General features: G+C 37.6%; 2 protein-coding genes across 2 annotated transcripts; both read right to left on the reverse strand.

Annotated features, from left to right (window-relative positions):
* Nucleotides 1-2,100: 2,100 nt before the first annotated feature.
* Nucleotides 2,101-2,589, reverse strand: LOC122672100 (secreted RxLR effector protein 161-like). Its single transcript, XM_043869599.1, has one exon. The coding sequence runs from the start codon at nucleotides 2,587-2,589 to the stop codon at nucleotides 2,101-2,103; it is 489 nt and encodes a 162-aa protein (XP_043725534.1).
* Nucleotides 2,590-12,166: 9,577 nt separating this feature from the next.
* On the reverse strand, nucleotides 12,167-16,790 carry LOC122672101 (neurofilament heavy polypeptide-like). The gene is made up of 2 exons (XM_043869600.1): nucleotides 16,617-16,790; nucleotides 12,167-14,234 (listed from the first exon to the last, which is right to left on the reverse strand). The coding sequence occupies exon 2, from the start codon at nucleotides 14,211-14,213 to the stop codon at nucleotides 12,225-12,227; it is 1,989 nt and encodes a 662-aa protein (XP_043725535.1). The 5' UTR covers nucleotides 14,214-14,234; nucleotides 16,617-16,790; the 3' UTR covers nucleotides 12,167-12,224.
* Between the last annotated feature and the right edge of the window lie 5,564 nt (nucleotides 16,791-22,354).

A 22,354-nucleotide genomic window follows, 5' to 3' on the forward strand; every position in this document is an offset into this window, starting at 1 on the left:
TGGTGGCTTCGACCGGCGTAGGCCCCCTAGTGATAATTGAGGTTCATTGTGGCGATAAGTTAAGTGACCCACAGTGTTTTCTGAATTATCACAGTAGCATATACCTCTGACTTAGTTGTGATGTTAGGCATAAAATTTATTTAACATATGCATGCATCATTGGACTATGTGAATTGTGTGTTTATGTATCCCCATCCCCTCAGTGGCTCAGTGGAGCTAACCCCCTCGTGTACACATTTTTTTTTTAGATTATGATACAGGTACGGAGGAGCCGGAAGCTGTGTTAGAGGAACATGGTAGCGGGTGTCCTTATGACGATTGCACCTATGGTGTGAGGATACTTGGGACTTGGTCCCTTTTTTGATTATTTTAGGGCTTAAAGCCCATGTATAAACATTTACTGTTATACCCTTGTTGATAGTTATTAGATGGTAATGAAAAATGTATTAATTACAATATTTATCATCTAGTCTTTGAACATCTTGTAACTATTTGATTTTATACGCTTCCGTAAAATTATTGATCTTTTGGAATGTAATATTCTCTTTTCGCACTCTGCTATTATATATTACTTTAATATTGGTTATGACTGTGCGTTGGGACACTGTGTCAGTGATCCTGGCAGCTTAATAGGATGACACATGTCGTCCTAGTCACCCCTTGTATTGTATTATATTCCTTGTCTGGAATAGGGGCGTGACAAACACTCCTATGGGTCAATCTCTCTCCTCTCTATATGAAATGATACATTTGCCCCCTTATTTTGAAGAGGAGAGAGATAGACACATGAGAGTGCTGGCGTAGGCCACACTCCCGGACTGAGAACTACTTCCCAAAATAAAAATATAAAAAATGGAATGAAAAATGTGGCGGCTTAAGTTGGGTTAAAGAGAAAGATAAAGGGAAAAAGAGTGTTGAAAACAAAAACCCTATTATTGCATAAAAATTAAAAAAGAAATAAACATTAATCAACTAATGTTAATCCTGTAGGAGAATAAGTAATATTATAATTTTCGATTGAATCTTTGCCCTATACAATGAATCACTACAATACTATAAAATACAATGACATACCGTTCACCGTCGAGTCATTAGTTGCGACGAAACTTGATGAAGCCATTGCAGCGGTTTGATGAGAAGAATATCAAAACAAAAAGAGAAGGACTTCTTCTCTCAATCCTTCTATATGCAATTCTTTCAATGGGTAAAGCGTTGCTTGTGCGTAGATTAGGGGAGGGACCTTCTCCTCCTTAAATAGTCATAATCTGTCAATCTCCCATAAAGATTTAACAGTTAGACTAGAGGATTAATACTCCCATAATGTAGCCTAGTAATGGAACATGAATGATCAAGTTTAATGGAACCCATAACGGGAACCATTGAATAGGGATGGAGTTGGTCAATTGACCAATAAAAAATTTCCTATAAGCTTCCACTTGGACCATATGACCAAACTTATAACCTCCCAATTCATAACAATAATACTTGGATCCCATCAAAATATCCCATACAAAGCTTACACAATATAATACCTTGAATGAATAGTCTTATCAATGCGAATCATGGCGGTTATATGTCATTTATATCGACATAATATCTTCCATAATTACAACACCAATAAATCCATCCAAATAGGTCCTTAAGTAGGGAAACAAATAATAAACAGTCCAAAAGAAAAAAAAAATTGTAATATCTCACTCATATCGCAATAAATGTATACACAAAGATAGAGATGAAAAATGTTCAGGAACATCCATAAATATGATCATATTAAATAATAGAAGGTGTCTATAACAAAATGTGACCAATACATCAAGCTCTAGTAAGACCCATATCAAATACAAGATCTACAAAGAGCTTAGGCGCCAATGCCTTGGTCAACGGATCTGCAATCATCAGACTTGTTTTTATATGAGATACAGATACCTTCTGTTCCTGAACAACTTCCTTCACAAAGTTGTACTTCACTCCAATATGCTTAGCTCTGCTAGAATGCTTGTCATTCTTGGAGTAGTACACAACGACGACATTGTCACAATAAAGTCTTAGCGGCTTCATAATGGAGTCAACAACCCGAAGCCCTGAGATATAATTCCGCAATCAAATCACCATTGATGTGGCCTCAAAGCATGCCACGAATTCCGTTTCCATGGTGGAAGTGGAGACACAAGTCAGTTTCTTGGACTTCCAAGAAATTGCCCCACCAGCCAATAGAAAGACATAACCAGACGTAGACTTCCTACTGTCGAGGCAACTGGAAAAATCAGAGTCCGAATAACCAATCACTTCCAACTGATTAGTTGCTCTGTAAGTAAGCATGTAATCTTTCGTTCCTTGTAAATAATGCATCACCTTCTTGGCAGTCACCCAGTGATCCATATCAGGATTACTTACGTATCTGCCTAACATCCCAACTGCATAGCTAATAGCTGAACGAGTACAAATCATGACATACATAAGACTTCCCATAGTTGAAGAATAGGGAATGTCTTTCATCCGTTCTCGCTCTAGATCATTCTGCGGACACTGGTTCAAACTAAACTTATCACCCTTAATCATAGGAGCAACACTGGGTCTGTAGGTTTTCATACCATATCTCTCAAGAACTTTATCAGTGTAAGTTCTTTATGATAGCCCAAGTAGTCGGCAAGATCTATCTCGAAATATCTCTATGCCGATAACGTAAGATGCCAAACCTATATCTTTCATTTCAAAATTCTTAGAGAGAAATGCTTTTGTATCCTTTAACAAACCAAGATCATTGCTGGCAAGCAAGATATCATCTACATACAAGACCAGAAATATACACTTGCTCCCACTGACTTTTAGATATATACACTTGTCAAAAGTATTTTCTACAAATCCGAAAGACACGATGATGTGATCGAACTTTAAATACCACTGTCTAGAACCTTGTTTAAGTCCATAAATTGATTTATTTAATTTATATACTAGACTTTCCTTTTCTTGAATCCTAAACCCTTCTGGTTGATTCATGTAGACTTCTTCCTCTAAATCCCCATTCAAGAATGTCGTCTTCACATCCATCTGGTGAAGCTCCAAGTCATAATGAGCCACCAATGCTAAAATGATCCTAAGTGAGTCCTTCTTAGAAATAAGAGAGAAGGTCTCATGGTAATCAATGCCTTCCTTCTGAGTGAAACCCTTCTCGACTAATCTGGCTTTATGTCGTTCAACTTTACCCTTCGAGTCACGCTTGGTCTTAAATACCCACTTACAACCAATCGCTTTAGACCCTAAAGGTAGTTCAACAAGCTCCCAGACATCATTGTCGCTCATGGACTTCATCTCATTTTTCATGGCATATACCCATTTACTAAAATCATTATCATTCATAGCCTATGAAAAACTTAAAGGGTCATCCTTAATTCCTATATCAAATTCAGACTCCTGAAAATATACTATGTAGTCATCCAAAATGGCAGGCCTCCTCATTCTCTGAGGTCTACCCTGTACTTTCGACTGAGGTAGAGGTAAATCCACAGTGTTCTCAGTGACAACATCTTTATGGAGTGGTACATCCTCTGTAATTTATTATTCCATAGGATTATCATTAATGATGACTTGTGGAAGAACAACGCTATCATGATATACGGGAGTTGGAAGTGTAACCTGGAGCTCCTCAAATATCACATTATGTGGTTTATCACTCCCATTAATGTCGCCATCCTCTAGGAATCTAGCAGTTGAAGTTTCCACAATCCTGGTACTATGATTAGGTGCATAAAATCTAAATTCCTTTGACCATTGGCAGTAACCAATAAAGTAACAACTAATTGTTCGAGGGTCGAGTTTTCTTTTATATGGATTATACAATCTAGCTTCAGCTGGACAACCCCATATGTGTAAGTGTATCAAACTAGGCTTCTTTTCTGTCCATAACTTATAAGGAGTTTTAGGAACTGACTTACTGGGAACCTGATTAGAGATATACATAGCTATTTTCAAAGCTTCGCCCCACATAAACTCAGACAACGACGAGTTGTTTATCATACTACGAATCATATCCTTAAGGGTACGATTACGTCTTTCCGCAACTCCATTTTGTTTAGGTGTACCAGGAAGTGTATATTGGGGAGTGATCCCCTTCGATTTGAGGAGCCGGGCAAATGGTCCCTTAACTTGCCCTAGGTCTGTATGTCTACCGTAATACTCACCCCCTCTATCAGATCTCACGGTCTTGATCTTTCTGTCCAACTTATTTTTGACTTTAGCACAAAATATCTCGAAAATATTTATGCTTTCAGACTTTTCCTTCAACAAGTAGACGTAACAATACCGTGAGTAATCATTAATAAAGGTGATGAAATACGTCTCACCAATAATGCAGGGGTCAAATGGTCCACAAATATCTGTGAATTAATTCTAACAGTGCATCACTTCTTGTGGCAACAACTTTATTTGTCCTAGATTGTTTACCTTTTATGCAATCTATACGAATTCCGAAGTCACTGAAGTCTAAATTAGGTAATACACCTTCCTTCACTAATCTCTCCATCCTAGGTCTGAAGATATGACCTAGACGTTTGTGCCACAAGGTTGAGGAAACATTATTGTTGGATTTACGTTTAGTTCCAACATTCACATGCGGGGTAAGCAAAGAGTTTTCATAATCGGAGTCTAAATAAAATCTATAAAGACCATCGCATAAAATCCAGTAAATACTAGATTATTATCTTTATAAACTTTTAAAATATTGTTCCCAAATATAGAGTCAAAACCCTCAACATCAAGTTTAGACAAAGAAATAAGATTTCTGGAAATAGAGGGGACATAAAGGGTGTCCGATAAGTCGAGCTGGTATCTGGTATCCATAATAAGTCTGTAAGTGCCGATCGCTCGAACTTCAAACTCCATCCGATTTTCCATGTAGACGACACTCTCACTAGGACTTGGGCTCTGGGTTGAAAGGAATCTCTGTACAGAATTCGTAACAGTTGCACCAGAATTAATCCACCATGTATTACAAGGAACATCAACGAGATTGGTTTGAAAACAAACTATGATAGAATCATTACCCTTCTTTTCAAATCATGCTTGACGCTTCTGACAGTCCTTTCGAAGGTGTCTGGTCTTCTTGCAGAAGAAGCACTTCATTTTGTCAGACTTTTTCTTGTTCCGCTCCTATGGATTGTCGGTCTTCTTCTTTGTTGCATTGTTGCTCTTCTTTCCTCTCTTATGCTTATGTGACACCAAGTTCGCCACTTGCCCTCCTACTTGCTTCAGTTTCTGTTCCTCCTGAACACACTTGCTCTGAAGCTCATTCAAATCCCACTCATCTTTGTTAGTGTTGTAATGGATCTTGAATGGCTCAAACTTAGAAGGAAGAGATTGAAGGATCAACCCAACAAGAAAAGGTTCATTCAATTTCTGGTCCAACTTATCCAGCTGTGCAGCTAAGTTTGCCATCTCACAGATGTGATCCCCTATGCCACTGCTGCCATTGTATTTCAGGTTGACTAATTTGGACATAAGAGTGCTTGCAAGAGATTTATCTGCTGAAGAAAATTACCTTTTAACAGAGGCTAAATAGGTCTTTGCATCATCAGAGGCAGAGATTGAACCTTTGATAGTCTTGTTAATAGTCTTCTTAATGAACAAGTGGCACAACTGGTTTGATCGAGTCCACTTCTCATGAAAAGTTATCTCAGTCGGTGTACTCTTATTAGTAAGATTAGCTGGCTTCTCAGTGCGAAAGCAATAATCATGATTAACGGTAGTCAAGTAGTATATCAACTCCTCATGCCAATCCGAATAGTTTGAGCCAGTGAGGATAGGGATAGAATTAGGAACAGCCATAGGGGATGGTCCTATTAAAAGGAAACAGAAATACATGCTTACTTATCTATAATGCTTTGAATTTCAATAATACTAGAACTATAATTATAGAGGGAGCAACCTATTGCATCATTACAATCTATCCTTCGGGATTGAGAATGTAATAGGCTATTGATTCACTCGATGGATGTTGGAAGTCACCTCTTAGGGCTAAAAATCTATCTGCACAGTCAAGCAGAGTTGTGTGCCTTTGGACACTCCAACCCAACTATGAGACTAATGATTTATCATAATGCCATATTTTACCTTTAATTTGATGTTGTTACATTTATGTCTAGGGTTAACAGTTATGGCCATCATAACCATGATGAAGCGTGCACCTTTGGATACTCTCATTCAATCTAAATTGCATGACCTAATACCCTAAACTAGTTGCATTATATTTGGGATGATTTGTCATTTATATCTAGGGTTAATCAAATTAGGCAAGTAAAGATGTGTGTTTGCAGAAAGTAGTGCAAGGAGCAGCCATCATACTACTCCAGAGTGATTAGTATGATTCACCTGGTGAGGTGCAACAAGGATCACCCTCGTAGTATGATTACACTTTACACAACATAATAACATTTCCACCCAACTCGACTATGTGATAAACACTTATATCCTAAATTGGCTTATTATGATGTCTTTTCATTAATGATGGTTGGTTCAGTTATTTCAAGTTTAATTACCTTGAATTTTCATGACCGATCCGCTTCAGCGGTAATCAAATCACTATATATATTTTTTTAATCCTTGAAAATCCCAACATCTAGTCACATATGACATCAATAATTTATTATTTTATTTTTTTAAAATTAATACAACTAAGTTCATCAATAATTTTTTATCTTAAGATTTTTCTAAAATAACAAACATAAGAGAAGACGAAATTATAATTGGGTTTAAAATGAAGACAGAATGACAGCGGAAGCGGTTATGTAACAGTTCTGTCATACATTAATTTTTGTCGCTAAAGGTTTTGTTTCTGTTGCTAATAACAAGTTTCTGATGCTAATAATTTCTGTTACTAATAATAAGAAATAAACAGAAACTAATAGAAATAGAACATGTTTGTTTTTTAGAAATATAAATAAACAAGAATAAAATTCATAATACATATAATAGAATTCATAAACAGAAACAAACCAATTTCTATTTATAATATAAACAAAAAAGAAACAGAAAAAAAAAATTTAAACAAAATATTTTCTTTTATAAACATAAACAAAAAACAGAAATAACTATAAGTAGAAATTAATTCCAGAAACTTAAACAAATTAATTTCTGATTTCTGTTTTGTTTGGTTGATTCAATTATCGGACCATGTGGTCCGTTCATGGGCAATCTTAATGGGTCAATACACAATAAATTAGGGTCCATTTCTTCAATTAAAACCATCACATGGGACTTAAGCCCATGACTTCTTTTATTAAAGAAATGCCCAACAGAGATTTTGAAAATAATAATAATAATAATAATAATAATAATATAATAGTATAATACCCATTATGACCATTTCTTCAACTTTAGGACAGTTAAGAACAAAACATGCTTGTAATGGCAGTCACATGACACGACGACTAGGCTCCAAATCTCTGACGAACACTAAAATTGGTACGACGAACATTATGCCGATGACCATTGTCGGTAGAATCGAACCTAAATCCCATTTATAGAAGCTGGTATAAAATCCAAAATCCCTCTTTAATGGTTGATTCCAATGTCTCAACCCCCTTTTATTTAATGAATTAAATAACATACATCAAACCATCATTAATCTGATGATTTATTCTAGAGTTCCTTTTTCCATTAATTGATTTCAAATCCAAAGAAACAAACTACAAAACTCTTTGGTATTTAAAAAAAAAAAGTTTGGCATCCTCTTTATTAATATATATATTTTTTAAGCAATTATTTGGCAAAAGGAGTTCCATAGAAAGGAAATCAATAATGTGATTTAAAGCATGAGGGCTATAACCTTGGCTCTGATGCCACTGTAGGAGAATAAGTAATATTATAATTCTCGATTGAATCTTTGTCCTATACAATGAATCACTACAATACTATAAAATACAATGACATACCGTTCACCGTTGAGTCATTAGTTGCGGCGGAACTTGATGAAGCCATTGCAGCGGTTTGATAAGAAGAATATCAAAATAAAAAGAGAAGGACTTCTTCCCTCAATCCTTCTATATGCAATTCTTTCAATGGGTAAAGCGTTGTTTGTGCGTAGATGAGGGGAGGGACCTTCTCCTCCTTAAATAGTCATAATCTGTCAATCTCCCATAAAGATTTGACAGTTAGGCTAGAGGATTAATACTCCCATAATGAAACCTAATAATGGAACATAAATGATCAAGTTTAATGGAACCCATAACGGGAACCATTGAATGGGGATGGAGTTGGTCAATTGGCCAATCAAAAATTTCCTACAAATCCATTTAATTGACTAATGCGAATTAAAAAGAGATTAATTAATGGATTAAAGAAAACTAATTAAATAATTTAGTTACTTGAACTAATTAAATAATCTAGCTACTTGGATCCATTTGGGGTCCTCTCCGATGTTTGATCATGTAGAAATATTTTTCTATGTTGTATTATTTACCTTAAGATTGGTTTCAACCATCAAATAAACTTCTTTAAAGCCTTCTTTTGACTTGAAATTCAATTATTCATATATTGCTTGTAAATATATAACCATATTTTATTTAGAGAAACCGTATTGAACACATACTAAATGCGTACCGTATCATTGTCATCTGCGTTTTATTCAGCCGGATATTTATAAAGTATTATTGCTGTCTAGTTCGTTTAATTGTCGTACGTATCTGTACCCGTTCAATTGTCATTCTCAAACTTACTTACTATGGTTTTGACACGTTTAGATAGGCCCAAGCTAATCCTAGAGACCAAGACCATAGCTAGAATAGGATTAAACACCGGCTAAAACCCATCCCTTGACCATAACGAGGCCAACGCTGGTGTTGCTAGTTTACCCTAGCGAGCACCCTTCGTTTTGGATGTATCTTCATTAGGGGTGTCAATTCCAGACCCGGCCCGACAAAACCGACCAGCCCGTCCAATTAAAGCCTGGCCCGACCCGGCCCGACACATTTAGTAAGCAGACGGTCCCAATGTGGGGTTTTAGCCCGTCGGGCTCCCGATCGGACCGATCGATTCCAGGCCCGACCTAGCTTGCTCGGTTACAACCCGATCTAGCCCGACCCTTTAACTTTAACTACTAATTGGTTTTCTTTCTACTGTAAGTTACAGATTGCAGATGATATGAGACGGATCTTTATCCCCTCAATTTGTCTGTCCCTCAATTTCCTCAATTTCATCTAATAGGAGGTAGAAATGACCACCCTACCCCCTGCTCGGGTGGGGTCCACCTCACTCTATTAGAGAGAATTGAGGAAATTGACGGGCAGGCAAATTGAGGTGATAATTTTCCCTCTATCCAAGATCATTCCCAAATGGAAAATCATCCCAACCCAAGATATAATTGACCTCGCCATTAAAGAACAAGAAAGGAGAGATGAGGTAGTAAATACATCTGAACAGATAAATAAAATCTCAGTTTTTTTTTTCCTGCTTTCTTTACAGTAAATTAATCAATAAATAACCAACTTAAGGGGTTTATGGTATTTGGTTTATTAATAATTTGTTGACTCCTTCTTTCAAGTTCGCTCAAACCCCTTGTGTTACAAGTGAAAGCCACGCCTAAAAAGTGGTTTTGAGTTTCTCAGGGTCAGCTTAGACTTGGAAAAGAATCTTTACCAGGTCAGTTTTCACTTACCCAGTTAGTTTGATACTTTCAATCTTTACATTTTATATTTTTTTCCTATCTTGATTTAAAGTATTGTTTAGTAATCAAATTAATGTCTCATTACCATATGACAATTATCATATATAAACTATCCTTATATAAAGTTTAAAGTAAGTTTTTATTTTGATTTAACGGTCAGCTTTTTTCTTCAGCTCTATGTGGCTGCACCGTTTAGAGCCCGATTAAGGCTCGTTTAGAGTTAAACATACCCACAATCCGGTTATGACCCGATTATAACAGCCTGTTTATAGCCCGAAGCCCGAGTTAATCCGACCGAGCCCGACCAAGCCCGGCCCAAAAACTTAAACGGGAGGTCACGGTGCATGCTTTTAGTACCATGAGACCCAGCTAGGCCTGACCGAACCCAACCGAGGCCGACCGGTTGACACCCCTAATCTTCATCGTCCAATTACTCATGATAAGTCACTTTCTAATTACATACTGTTATGCTGCCCGATTAAAACCAGAACAATGTTTTGCTGATTGAACTTTTAATTAGCATCTAGTGTGACTTGACCACAACTACGACGTTTCAAAGGGGCGCATCATACAAGTGCAGATTTGCTGCCGGAAGCCAAAGGCTGTTCTATCTTGGAGCAACTTTTGAATTAAAATCCGTTTGCACCAAAGGGGGCAAATACTGACTTTAGGGGAATGTCAAGTGACATGTCTCAGCCTAAATCAACATCTTGGAACGTCAATTACGGTTCAATACACTCTCCTACCGTGTCAACACAATAGATAAGTCATCTCATATAAAGTTCTTACTCCATTTTTGTTACAAAAATCCATTTCCCTCCATCTTAAACTTGAAAGAGAAATACTAAGATAATGCTTAAATCCTAATTATAATGAAATTTTCTGGTAGATCCATTATTTGAAAGAGATTGCTTAGGTAAACTGTATTTGGACATGAAAATCTTTCATAAAGAGAGAAAATCCAAAGTAGCGAGTAAGACATGCATTAATGCCCCATAGAAATCATAAAAGGGGTAGTGGGGGTATGAGGATCTAGATAAATATGAGGTAACGTCTAGAATGCTTGGTTTGATTTCATCATATTTGCCTCTTGTCATTTGCCTTTTTATTTTTAGGTAATAACCCATCCAAAAAAAAAAAAAAAATACAAGTTCACATCCTAAGCCCAACTAATAATACGATGATCCGGATCCTCTACTTCTGAGCTGCCCCTACTGCCATGCGCCCCAAACATAGCAAGGTGGTAAAGAACAACTTACCCCCGCTTGGGCAGAGGTAGGGTGGTCTTTTCGCCGCCTTGCTGTGTCTGGGACGCACACGGCAGTAGGGGCAGCTCGGCAGTAGAGGACCCTGACGCTACATCTGTGCAGAAAAAAGAAATACTAGATGAAGGCTAAAAAAAGTGCAAAATGAGATTGAAGTCATGCACTAAAGCTTCATGCGTGCCTAATGGAGAAATCATATCTTCCACTAGGCCTTCTGATGATTAAAGCAAGAAACTCTTGTGCAAGCAGGATGGATTGGATAGTAGGAAAGGGGTCCTATGGCAAAAGGAAGGGACCCAACAAAAGATTTGAGGATGTTTTTTGATACTGGTTTGTGGGTTGTTGAGTTTGCTGGGATAAGGCTTTATATATTGAGTTGAGTTAGAGTTTGTGGATGAGGGGAGTGAGGATTTCTAAGGACAAATGATATCTTAGACCAAACTTAAATTTCTTATCGTTATTCTGAAATTTTATGCTTCCCTTCGTTGACAATTTCCGAGAGCAGCATAATCTTTTTCTTTAGCTGCTTCTCCTTGATGGGGGGAGTCTCTCATTATTCATGTTCAGATAACCAGTTACCTGAATAAAGCTCTGACTATCCACCTTTGGATCAAGTTAGACAAATACTAAGACACATTTGGAGTCCCTTTGATTTAATCTTAATAGAAAATGATCTCATCCCTAAGTCCAGATAGGATGACAGGAAAACAATGATTTCTTTTTTCCAGAGAAGATCAAGAATAGGGAAAATGAGAAAACACTAGGTTGATTCAGAAGAAAGAAAAGTTCTTACTTGATTCCTCCTCTTCAAGCCCCATAAAACTAGCTATGCGCTTTCTATAAAGTTCAGGAGTCGTCTCGACTACATGTTTGGAGCAACACTGCCCCCTTTCAAGTCTACCAGGAAGCCCTCCCCTTCTTTTTCTGGATCTGATATTTTGTATTGAGAATGGATAATTCCAAATCAACCCCCATCCCCAAAAGGAAAGGAAGTGAAGAAGAGAGAGAAGATAAGATTTAGACCAGTTGCCAAGTATGAACAATGCACATTAGGTATTAAAACAAAATGAACAAGAACCATGGCCTCTGGAAAAAAGAATAAGTCAAAATCATCACACAAACAAGAAAACCTTCAAATTTTTTCATTCAAGCCTCCTCACCTCAGTTGAGCTCTCTTCTTACTCCCTTGCAGTTTACACAAGATTGTAAGATTCACTCCACTGTCAACTTAACCTTTTTTTTTTTCCTTTTAGTTTACTATACAAAATCAACATATGGTTGATGATGAAAACATCTTTTGGAACTCAATCAGTAGAAGGTTTGCCATCTTGTAAGGAAATTACGGTTTCAAATGCACCCACCAATGCCTTGACCTTACTCTTCCTGGTCTCGACGAGCTTGCTTGCAGTCTCTTCAATTACATTGTTAAACAAACCTTGAGCATCTTTCTTTCCCTGCACATCTTGGTGTCTCAGAATTACCTTTTCAGATACAGGTTCAGTACTATATGTGTCACCATGAGTTACTTCTCTCCTCTTTAAGCTTTTCCTTGCAATGTCAACCTTACCATCATTCTCCCCTATCACTCTTCCTCGCCTGAATCTGAGTCTTCTTGGGCTATTGTTATCAGATTGAAGGTTAACTACCTGTCCTTTGTTGAAATTTAACTTTCGAGGCAGGCAATCTGTATTCTCAGGGCAACTAGATCCCCTTCTGGGCTTCTTATCTTCCACATTTGAAGTCTCAACTTGGTTCTCATCTTCAGTTTCATCATATTCAGAAATGGGGTCATCTGCTTCACTAAGCATAGACTCCGATTCCTCATTTTCAGCTTCATCAAATTCAGAAATGGGGTCATCTGTTTCAATAAGCACTGACAGCAATGGAGAGGACTGAAAGGATAAAGAGTTTAATGGAGATGACAATGATGATGAAGACGAAGATGGCAATGATTGATTTGTATGACTTCCATTTTGGGCCGGTTCCAAGCTTTTGCTTTCAGGCTGTTCAATGACATACAATGTCTTTTCTTGGACTTCGATGGATAGCATGGGATCAACTTTCTTAACCTTGTTCTGACTCTTCAGAGGAGAAACTGCTTTAATATTCCTATATGTCCTTGTATTTAAGACAGAAGGTTTAGGAGACACAGAAGCCATTGGTGTTCTCAACATTTTTTTTTCATCTATTCTGGAAGTCCCCATTTTCTTCACTGTCTTGAGATCACCATTTCTTTTACCTCCAATGCCGCCTGAAAATCCTGAGGGGGAAGATGGCTTTGCCACTATAAACTTTGGTTCCGAAGAACCTTCAGGATTTGCAGAAGCATTACTTCTCTTAGCAGGAGACACATTTTGTTTTGTAGAGGCTTCAAATTTCTTGGCAGGTAACAGAACTTGTTTTGGACAAACCTCTATTTTCTTGGCAGGTGACAGGGCTTGCTTCCGAGAGACCTCAATTTTCTTGGCTGGTGACAGAGCTTGTTTTGGACAGACCTCTATTTTCTTGGCAGGTGACAGAGCTTGCTTCTGAGAGACCTCAATTTTCTTGGCAAGTGACGGAGCTTGTTTCGAAGAGGCCTCTATTTTCTTGTCAGGTGACAGAGCTTGCTTCTGAGAGACCTCAATTTTCTTGGCAAGTGACAGAGCTTGCTTCCGAAAGACCTCAATTTTCCTGGCAGGTGACACAGCTTGTTTTGGAGAGACCTCTATTTTCTTGGCAGGTGACACAGCTTGTTTTGGAGAGACCTCTTTTGGAGAGACCTCTATTTTCTTGGCAGGTGACAGAGCTTGTTTTGGAGAGACCTCTATTTTCTTGGCAGATGCGGAAGCTTGTCTGAGAGAGACATCTATTTGTTTGGCAGGTGACCAAACTTGTTTTGGAGAGACCTCCTTTTTCTTGCCAGATGATGGAGCTTCTTGCTTGATTATTTCAGAATTTATTTCAGAATTGTTGGGTGACTGGGTTTTCGAATAAAGAAAAGGCCTGAGCTTGGTGGCGGTTTTCTTCTTTCTTTCTGATACAATAGCACTATTTACTGAATCTTCACCTTTGGCCATGGTGGTTGTAACTCTTCTTGGAATGTAATGTTTCCCCTTAGCTTCAACAGCATGTTTTCTTCCATATTTACAGAAATCATGGCAGGAACCAGTAGAAGCTCTGAGATAATGAGGGGGAAGGATCTTTTTGCGATTAATTGATGTACTGGTTTTCCCTGTTGAGTTCCTTATATTACTATTGTCTAACATGGTTCTTTCAGAGGTCACCAGGATCTCGATCCTCTCCTCAGCCATATATTTGGAATGGAGAAAATACTGCAAAAGAAATTAAGCGAATTCAGAATCATGCAAACCAAAAGTATTATCCAAAATGAGCATGTGTTGAGATAAGGGGAGGGAGGGAGGTTGAGAAGGGCACAAGACTAGAAAATTTTGGCCTTAAAAACTTTATGAGGACCAAGCAAGATATAAATTGGCTCACTTGAACTCATTTAAAAAACAGGTTCACTAATGACCACCTAATTTCCAGAAACCAATTATAAAGAAGAGAGAAAAATTAAACAGGATCTAGTACTTGGGATCTACAGAGGATTCATGTCTCTCACATGGATTTATATTTATAGCAAAGGAAAACACCTACCATCACGTTGAAGAAATACGAGACCAATACACTAAAACCAAAAGAAAGGGGGGGGGGGGGAGAACTGACAAACTTTTCAAGATACAAGAACTGATTTTCCTAGCTTAAAAAATTGAGACTTAAAGCAGTTGATCAGCATCTCAGTATCACAACTTGCTACAATAGAAAGAAGAGAAGACAACCAAAACTGAATGGCACCAATAGATATCATAAGCTTATAGAAAACATGAAATGTATGTCAAAATTCCTAGCCTATCTGTAAAATTTCCTTTAAAAAGCAGTCAAACCCTATCCTACCAGCAAACTATCAATGGAAAAAGGAAAGAGAAAAAGTTTAAAAGTATGAACAAAATCCCCTGTTTTCAGTTTTCTTTCACCCAACTTTCCCTTCCAATCCAGCACCCCCCCCCCCCAAAAAAAAAACCCCTTGCGGTTATAGCAGATCCATTAAATACTTTAACTTCTCCAGATATTATTTATTTGATATTCCCACAAATATCGAATTAAAAAAAAAAAAAGAAAGCACTTGTTTATGAAAAATTAATCAATAAAGGACGAATCAGTCAGAGGCTGTGGAGGCCAGGCAGGGCATGCCTCACCAGGCTGATTATACATTGTATTTTTAGTTTTGTACTTGTTTGCTAATAAGCCATATCTTCCTTTCTTTCCCAGGAGGGACTCGGAGGGGGACATAAAGATGCAAAACTTCTTCCCCATATATTTCATTACATATAAGGAAAACAGAAGAAAATACAACAAACACAAACAAAGAAGTAAACTAACAGATCTTGAGAGTTAGATAACATAGTTGCATAAGTACAAAACAATTACTTAATAGTTATTAGAAGGGAAAATGACCTCAATTATTTGATTTTCCAATAAAAGCCTCTTTACTACTTCCCCCAAAATAAAAAGAAGCTATCTTTCTAGTCAGATAACATTAATCAAACTATGCCCATTCATGCAGTTCCTTCTAGTTAATGTCATGAGTTCCATAAAATTTGTACAATTCAGCAATCAGTTGAAGTGAAAGCCATGGTAGGAAAATGCAATTGGAATGATTACAGCTGAGTAAAGAAGAAGATTCATATTTTGTACCTACTTTCTATCCTAAAATTCGCAATCAATTTATCAGTATGAAAGTTCGTTAAAATGAACAAATGATCTTTAAACACAAACTGAACCTATAACTTCTTGATAGTCCTCTGTGACACTAATTGATTAAAAAGGATGAAGACCATTTGACTGAAAGTTAGAGATGAAGGACTATGTATATCAATGATAAAGAGATGAAAGACTATGTATATATATCCATGATCATGACCCATTTGCCACTCTTCTTTTAAGGATAGAAATTGAAAGAATCTGTCCACTTCCCCCCCCCCCCAACTCCCCCTCTTCTGGTAAATAAAATAGAATAACTAAAAACAAACCCAAAACAGAGAGAGACAGAGAGAGAGGGAGAGGGGAAGAAGAAGAAGAAACTACTTTTTTCCTAATTCCCCAGCGACTCAAAGATCATTAAACTTAATAAACATAAATTAGTTAGATCTTTCATTCTGCAATCATATCAACAAAAAAATAAAAAAGAACAAGCCGATTATAAGTTTAATACAAAGATTTCATTTTTATTGAACAGAATCTGAAAATTAGAGAATCAAAACCAATTCTTTCCATCATCACAGCATCAAAAAATGTAGGACAAAATAAGCCTTCAAAATTATTTTAAAGAAATTCACAGTTAAAGAACATAGGATTTAAAACAAAAAAAAAAAAAAAAAAAAAGCACCTCTTTCAACAATTTCCGTTCACCGAAAAAAGATCACAAAAAAGCCGTTCCAGTTGCAACCCATGTCGAAGAATCAATTTAACCACCCAAAAATCACCAAACAGACATCAAGATCAAGATCCCATCTTCCTGCAATTCCTACATTCATACACAAATTACACAGTAATGGAAGTGATTCATTCAACACCCCATTTCAAGGGTTGAACAGGGATTCGAATAAACCCAGAATAATGGGAAATCGTTATTAGAATCAAACTTCCTAACGTACCTTTCTGCAACTTTCTTAAGACAGAAAGTGAAGGAAAAGCAACCCACAGAGGTCGAGCAGGTGAGGTATCTTTGAGAAAGAAAAAGCCCACTTTTGCTTTAGAGATCGTGCAAGCACGTATAGTAGCAGTTTCGGGTTTGGTTCCTTTCGTCAATTCGTTGGAGGGTAGGAGATTGCTTGTTCGTTATAGAGATAAAACCAAAAAAATATCGCACCATTCGAATCTCCGATATCAGAGGCCAAGAGAGAGAAGACATATAGGGAGTTGGGAACTAGAATTGGGCGACGGATTAAAGCATTGTAGCAGAATGACGAACGAAAGACCCCACCAAAAGAAAAAGGTCCGAAAGGAAATCAGCTATATTCTTGGAGGGAAACAGGTTTCTCCTTGGAGGGCATCGCCCAATGAGGCATCCAAAGATTGGGCTGTGCCATGACACATATTCCCATGGCTGATTCGGCATGCACTAGGATGTGTGCGGTACAATCCAACCATTAAATGCCTCATTGGGCACTTATTGGGCGATGCCCTCTAAGGAGAGGAACCCAATCCTGTATATATCTTAATCCTCTTTAATTCCCTAAATTATGTAGTGCGGTAGGGAAGGAGATTTTGACATGTGGTAATTCGAACATCCAATAGTCAAACTCATTGACTTTCATTTTATTTCTTTATTTTTGTTGAGCTTGGCATTGTTGGATGTTTGAGTTGCCACGTGTCGGCATCTCCACCCTGAACTACCGCACTGCACAATTTTAGGGAATTGGAGAAGATTATTTTTCCTCTTCTCCTCAAAACAAGGAGGCAGAGTTGTCTTTTCATATGGGGAGGAGAGAGATAGACTCTTGGGAGTGTTGGCGCCAACAGTCCCAGATAGAGTTCTTTTTCCATTCTGTCATTTACTCCCATGGGTCTATCTCTCTCCTCCCCATAAGAAAAGACATCTATACCCCCTTATTTTGAAGAGCAAAGAGATAGACACATGAAAGTGCTGGGGTTGGCCACACTCTGGGACAGAAAACGACTTCCCTTCTTTTTACTAACTGAAAAAGAGTTGCTTCTGTCACCACGTACGATCATTTTTTCTAAAGTGCATCAACATTTAGGCCAGCTTTGTTCGCCAAAAAATGAATAGGAAAGTAAAGTATATGAACCCGTTTGGTAACGCTTCTGTTTGCAGAACAAGTGTTTTTGACCTTTATCATTTTTTTTTATTTCTGTGTTAGAAACATGTTTCTGGGCTCTAAAATGGTGTTTGGTAAACTAATTCCAGAAACGTTTTTAGAACAAAAAAACAACACAATTCTGTTTGATAAAACCTGTTCTGAAATACCTTTGAATTATTACAGAAATGCCATTACTTGACTAAATTTATTTAAAATTAAGATGAAAACATCCACCATGATCATGTCATGTATGACTAACCAAAAAAGATCTTGGAGGATTTGAACCACCTTCCCCTTAGAACATGATTTAGACATGCTCATGTTCCAAGTGCTCTACCAATTTGGGCTAAAGACCCAACAAGTAGAGTATGAAGTTTACAAGTAACCCAATTCTTGTTATTCATTGCATTCAATTTACTTCTACAACTACATCTTAAGGAGACCATGGTTTTTTTTACGATCATAAATGAACATCTCTGTATGTTGTGCTCGGGTGTTTGAGTGTGTGGGCAGCAAGGGGTGTAGGTGACTGTGTGAGTGTTTGTATGGGCAGTTCAAGACTCGTCATCTCTCTGAGCTTACTGAGGTATTCAATCAAGGATATTTAACCACTATTATATAATCTCTCCTTAATCCTTCATAAAATTCTGGACCAAATGCTTCCACTTCTATTTCCAACAGTTCTACATAAGCTGCACGACTGGACAGAGTCCTTCACAAATTGGTTGATTCATTGACTTTGTCTATATGCAGCTCTATGAAGCCATGGAAGTTCTCTTGGTTATGGATTTTCAACCTCTCTCTTGGTTAATTTTTTTATCAACCTTTCCTTGGGAATTTTCTGTTGCCTTTCCTTTTCCTATTTTTCTATTCTGTAAATTGGAATTTTATTCTCAAGTCTGAAAGAGTAATCAGCAATAAATTTCTATACTAAGCAACTTCAAAGTTCAAAATTCAGATGCAAGTACACTCCTGCTTTGTGATCAAAAGACTGCCTAGGATGGGCTTTGGGAGAGAGGTTTTTGTGAAGCTTGGGGAGTTAAATATCGCAAGAAGCAGTTCGATGGGATGACAATTCTGTTTTTATTTCTAGAATTCCAACCCTCAGTTTAATTGTAGGCTTGTGTTCGTAGGTGAAGCATTGTAAGGGGTTTCACAGAGAAGATCTAAAGAGTATCAAGTTGACGGGTGAAGTTGCTGCAGGCAGAGGCAGGGGCAGCCTGTAGTTGCCAAGAATGGGCCATTAAGTACAAACTGAAGTTTAGGAGGGAGGATTTACATGCGAGCATCATAAAGAAGGAAGCATTCAGTAAAAAAAGCAGAGAACCCATAAATCTGTCCAACAACCAAATATCCATTAGTAGTAACCAAATTTTATTCCGTTTTGCTTTTCGCTCTCAGCAATTTGAATAGATAAATAGTCTAGAAAGTGGATTTGAGCCTCTCTGTGTTCAAACTCACACACTCACCCCCACCCCTTGCTGTCCCTACACACAGTCACACACTCACCCACCCCTTGCTGCCCCTACACAGTCCCTTGTTCTTCCATTTTTTTCCCAATTCTTCCATTAAGCAACACAATACAACTCAATCAAACAGATCAAGAACAAACATAATACAACTCGGTCAGATAGTAAAATTCTAAAAATAATCGCAGAAGAGAGCAATCAAAATTCAAACATGAGCCAAAACCCAGATCTAGAAGCAAATTAAAACCAACTTCGAGCTGAAAAAATCATAGAGCAAGCTAGAAACAACAAGCTGACCTGAGGAAGTCTCTGCTAATCACATGAAAGGGTTCTCTTGAATACCACGCCCATCATCAAAACCATCTGGCCCTTCTTTTCCTTTCACCGAAATAAATTGACCTAAGGTAAGTAGTATCTCTGTATACTCTAAACTAAAATCCTAAAAAAGAAACAAATGAAAACGAAAAATTCCTACAAATATCGACACCTTGGTAAAGAAAAACATCGAAGGAAAAGCAAAGAATGAAGCAGACGGAGTAACCCTTGAAATTTTAAATTTCTAGGGTTATCTCCGAATGCAGAGGGAAATTGCCAGATTCTTACACGCTCACATATGTACAGAGAGAGAGAGAGAGAGAGATTTGATGAGGCTGAGTTTTCATTTTGAAAGAAGGAAATAGAAAAAGAAGAAGAAGCAGAGGAAGAAGAAGAAGAAGATGAGGAAGTAGAAGTAGACATAGGGCCTTCACCTGAGTTCGCCGATGGTAAAGAAGAAGCAGAGAAAGCAGGAGTAGCATCAATGGGGGTTCGATCGGCCTTGCTGATGGCTTCGCTGGGTCTCGTTGGTAAGACGATGGCTGTGAGCTTTAGGAGAGGAGTGAGCTTTTGGAGACGAGAGCTTGAAAATATCGGGCACAAGTTTTTCTTTTTTCCCCCTTGTTTCATTTGAAGTGCTTCAAAAGTGAAAAAACAAGGTAACTCTTGTTTCGTCAAATCATGTTTTTTGTGTTTTTTTTACCCGGTTTGTTTCACTAACACATAAAAACAGACCAATGGACCCAAATGGTAGATTCCGTTTTTCTATGCCAATAGCACAGAAAAACGCCAAAAACAAGAAATATAAGAGCCCGTTTGGTAACACTTCTGTTCCAGAATAGGTGTTCTTGACCTTTATCATTTTTCTCTGTTTCTATGCTGAAAACATGTTTCTGAGCTCTAAAATAGTGTTTGGTAAACTTGTCCCAGAAACATTTTTAGAACAAAAAAAACAACACAAATCCGTTTGGTATAACCTGTTCTGAAACACCTTTTACCAAATTAAGGAATTATTATAGAAATACCATTACTTGACTAAACTTACTTAAAATTAAGATGAAAACATCCACCATGATCATGTCATGTATGACTAACCAAAAAGGATCTTGGAGGATTCGAACCACCTTCCCCTTAGAACATGCTTGAGACATGCTCATGTTCCAAGTGCTCTACCAATTTGAGCTAAAGACCCAACAAATAGAGTTTGAAGTTTACAAGTAACCCAATTCTTGTTATTCATTGCATTCAATTTACTTCTACAACTACATCTTAAGGAGACCATGGTTTTTTTTACGATCATAAATGAACATCTCTGCATGTTGTGCTCGGGTGTTTGAGTGTGTGGGCAGCAAGGGGTTTGGGTCAATGTGTGAGTGTTTGTATGGGCAGTTCAAGACTCGTCATCTCTCTGAGCTTACTGAGGTATTCAATCAAGGAAATTTAACCACTATTATATAATCTCTCCTTAATCCTTCATAAAATTCTGGACCAAATGCTTCCACTTCTATTTCCAATAGTTCTACATAAGCTGCACAGCTGGACAGAGTCCTTCACAAATTGGTTGATTCATTGACTTTGTCTATATGCAGCTCTGTGAAGCCAGTGGAAGTTCTCTTGGTTATGGATTTTCAACCTTTCTCTTGGTTAATTTTTTTATCAACCTTTCCTTGGGAATTTTCTGTTGCCTTTCCTTTTCCTCTTTTTCTATTCTGTAAATTGGAATTTTATTCTCAAATCTGAAAGAGTAATCAGCAATAAATTTCAATACTAAGCAACTTCAAAGTTCAAAATTCAGATGCAAGTACACTCCTGCTTTGTGATCAAAAGACTGCCTAGATGGGCTTTGGGAGAGAGGTTTTTGTGAAGCTTGGGGAGTTAAATATCGCAAGAAGCAGTTCAATGGGATGACAATTCTGTTTTTAGTTCTAGAATTCCAACCCTCAGTTTTATTGTAGGCTTGTGTTCGTAGGTGAAGCATTGAAGGGGTTTTGTAGAGAAGATCTAAAGAGTATCAAGTTGATGGGTGGAGTTGCTACAGGCAGAGGTAGGGGCAGCCTGTAGTTGCCAAGAATGGGCCATTAAGTACAAACTGATGTTTAGGAGGGAGGATTTACATGCGAGCATCATAAAGAAGGAAGCATTCAGTAAAAGAAGCAGAGAAAACCCATAAATCTGTCCAGCAACCAAATATCCATTACTAGTGACCAAATTTTATTCCTTTTTGCTTTTCGCTCTCAGCAATTTGAATAGAATGCAAGGTCTTAAATAGTCTAGAAAGTGGATTTGAGCCTCTCTGTGTTCAAACTCACACACTCACCCCCACCCCTTGCTGCCCCTACACAGTCCCCTGTTCTTCCATTTTTTTCCCAATTCTTCCATTGAGCAACATAATACAACTCGATCAAACAGATCAAGAACAAACATAATACAACTCGATCAGATAGTAGAATTATAATAATAATCGCAGAAGCGAGCAATCAAAATTCAAACATGAGCCAAAACCCATATCTAGAAGCAAAATAAAACCAACTTCGAGCTGAAAAAATCATAGATCAAGCTAGAAACAAGAAGCTGACCTGAGGAAGTCTCTGCTAATCACATGAAAGGGTTCTCTCGAATACCACGTCCAGCATCAAATCCATCTGGCCCTTCTTTTCCTTTCACCGAAATAAATTGACCTAAGGTAAGTAGTATCACTGTATACTCTAAACTAAAATCCTAAAAAAGAAACAAATGAAAACAAAAAATTCCTACAAATATCGACACCTTGGTAAAGAAAAACATCGA

Source organism: Telopea speciosissima, chromosome 8 (assembly GCF_018873765.1).
Source record: "Telopea speciosissima isolate NSW1024214 ecotype Mountain lineage chromosome 8, Tspe_v1, whole genome shotgun sequence".
Lineage (NCBI taxonomy): Eukaryota > Viridiplantae > Streptophyta > Magnoliopsida > Proteales > Proteaceae > Telopea > Telopea speciosissima.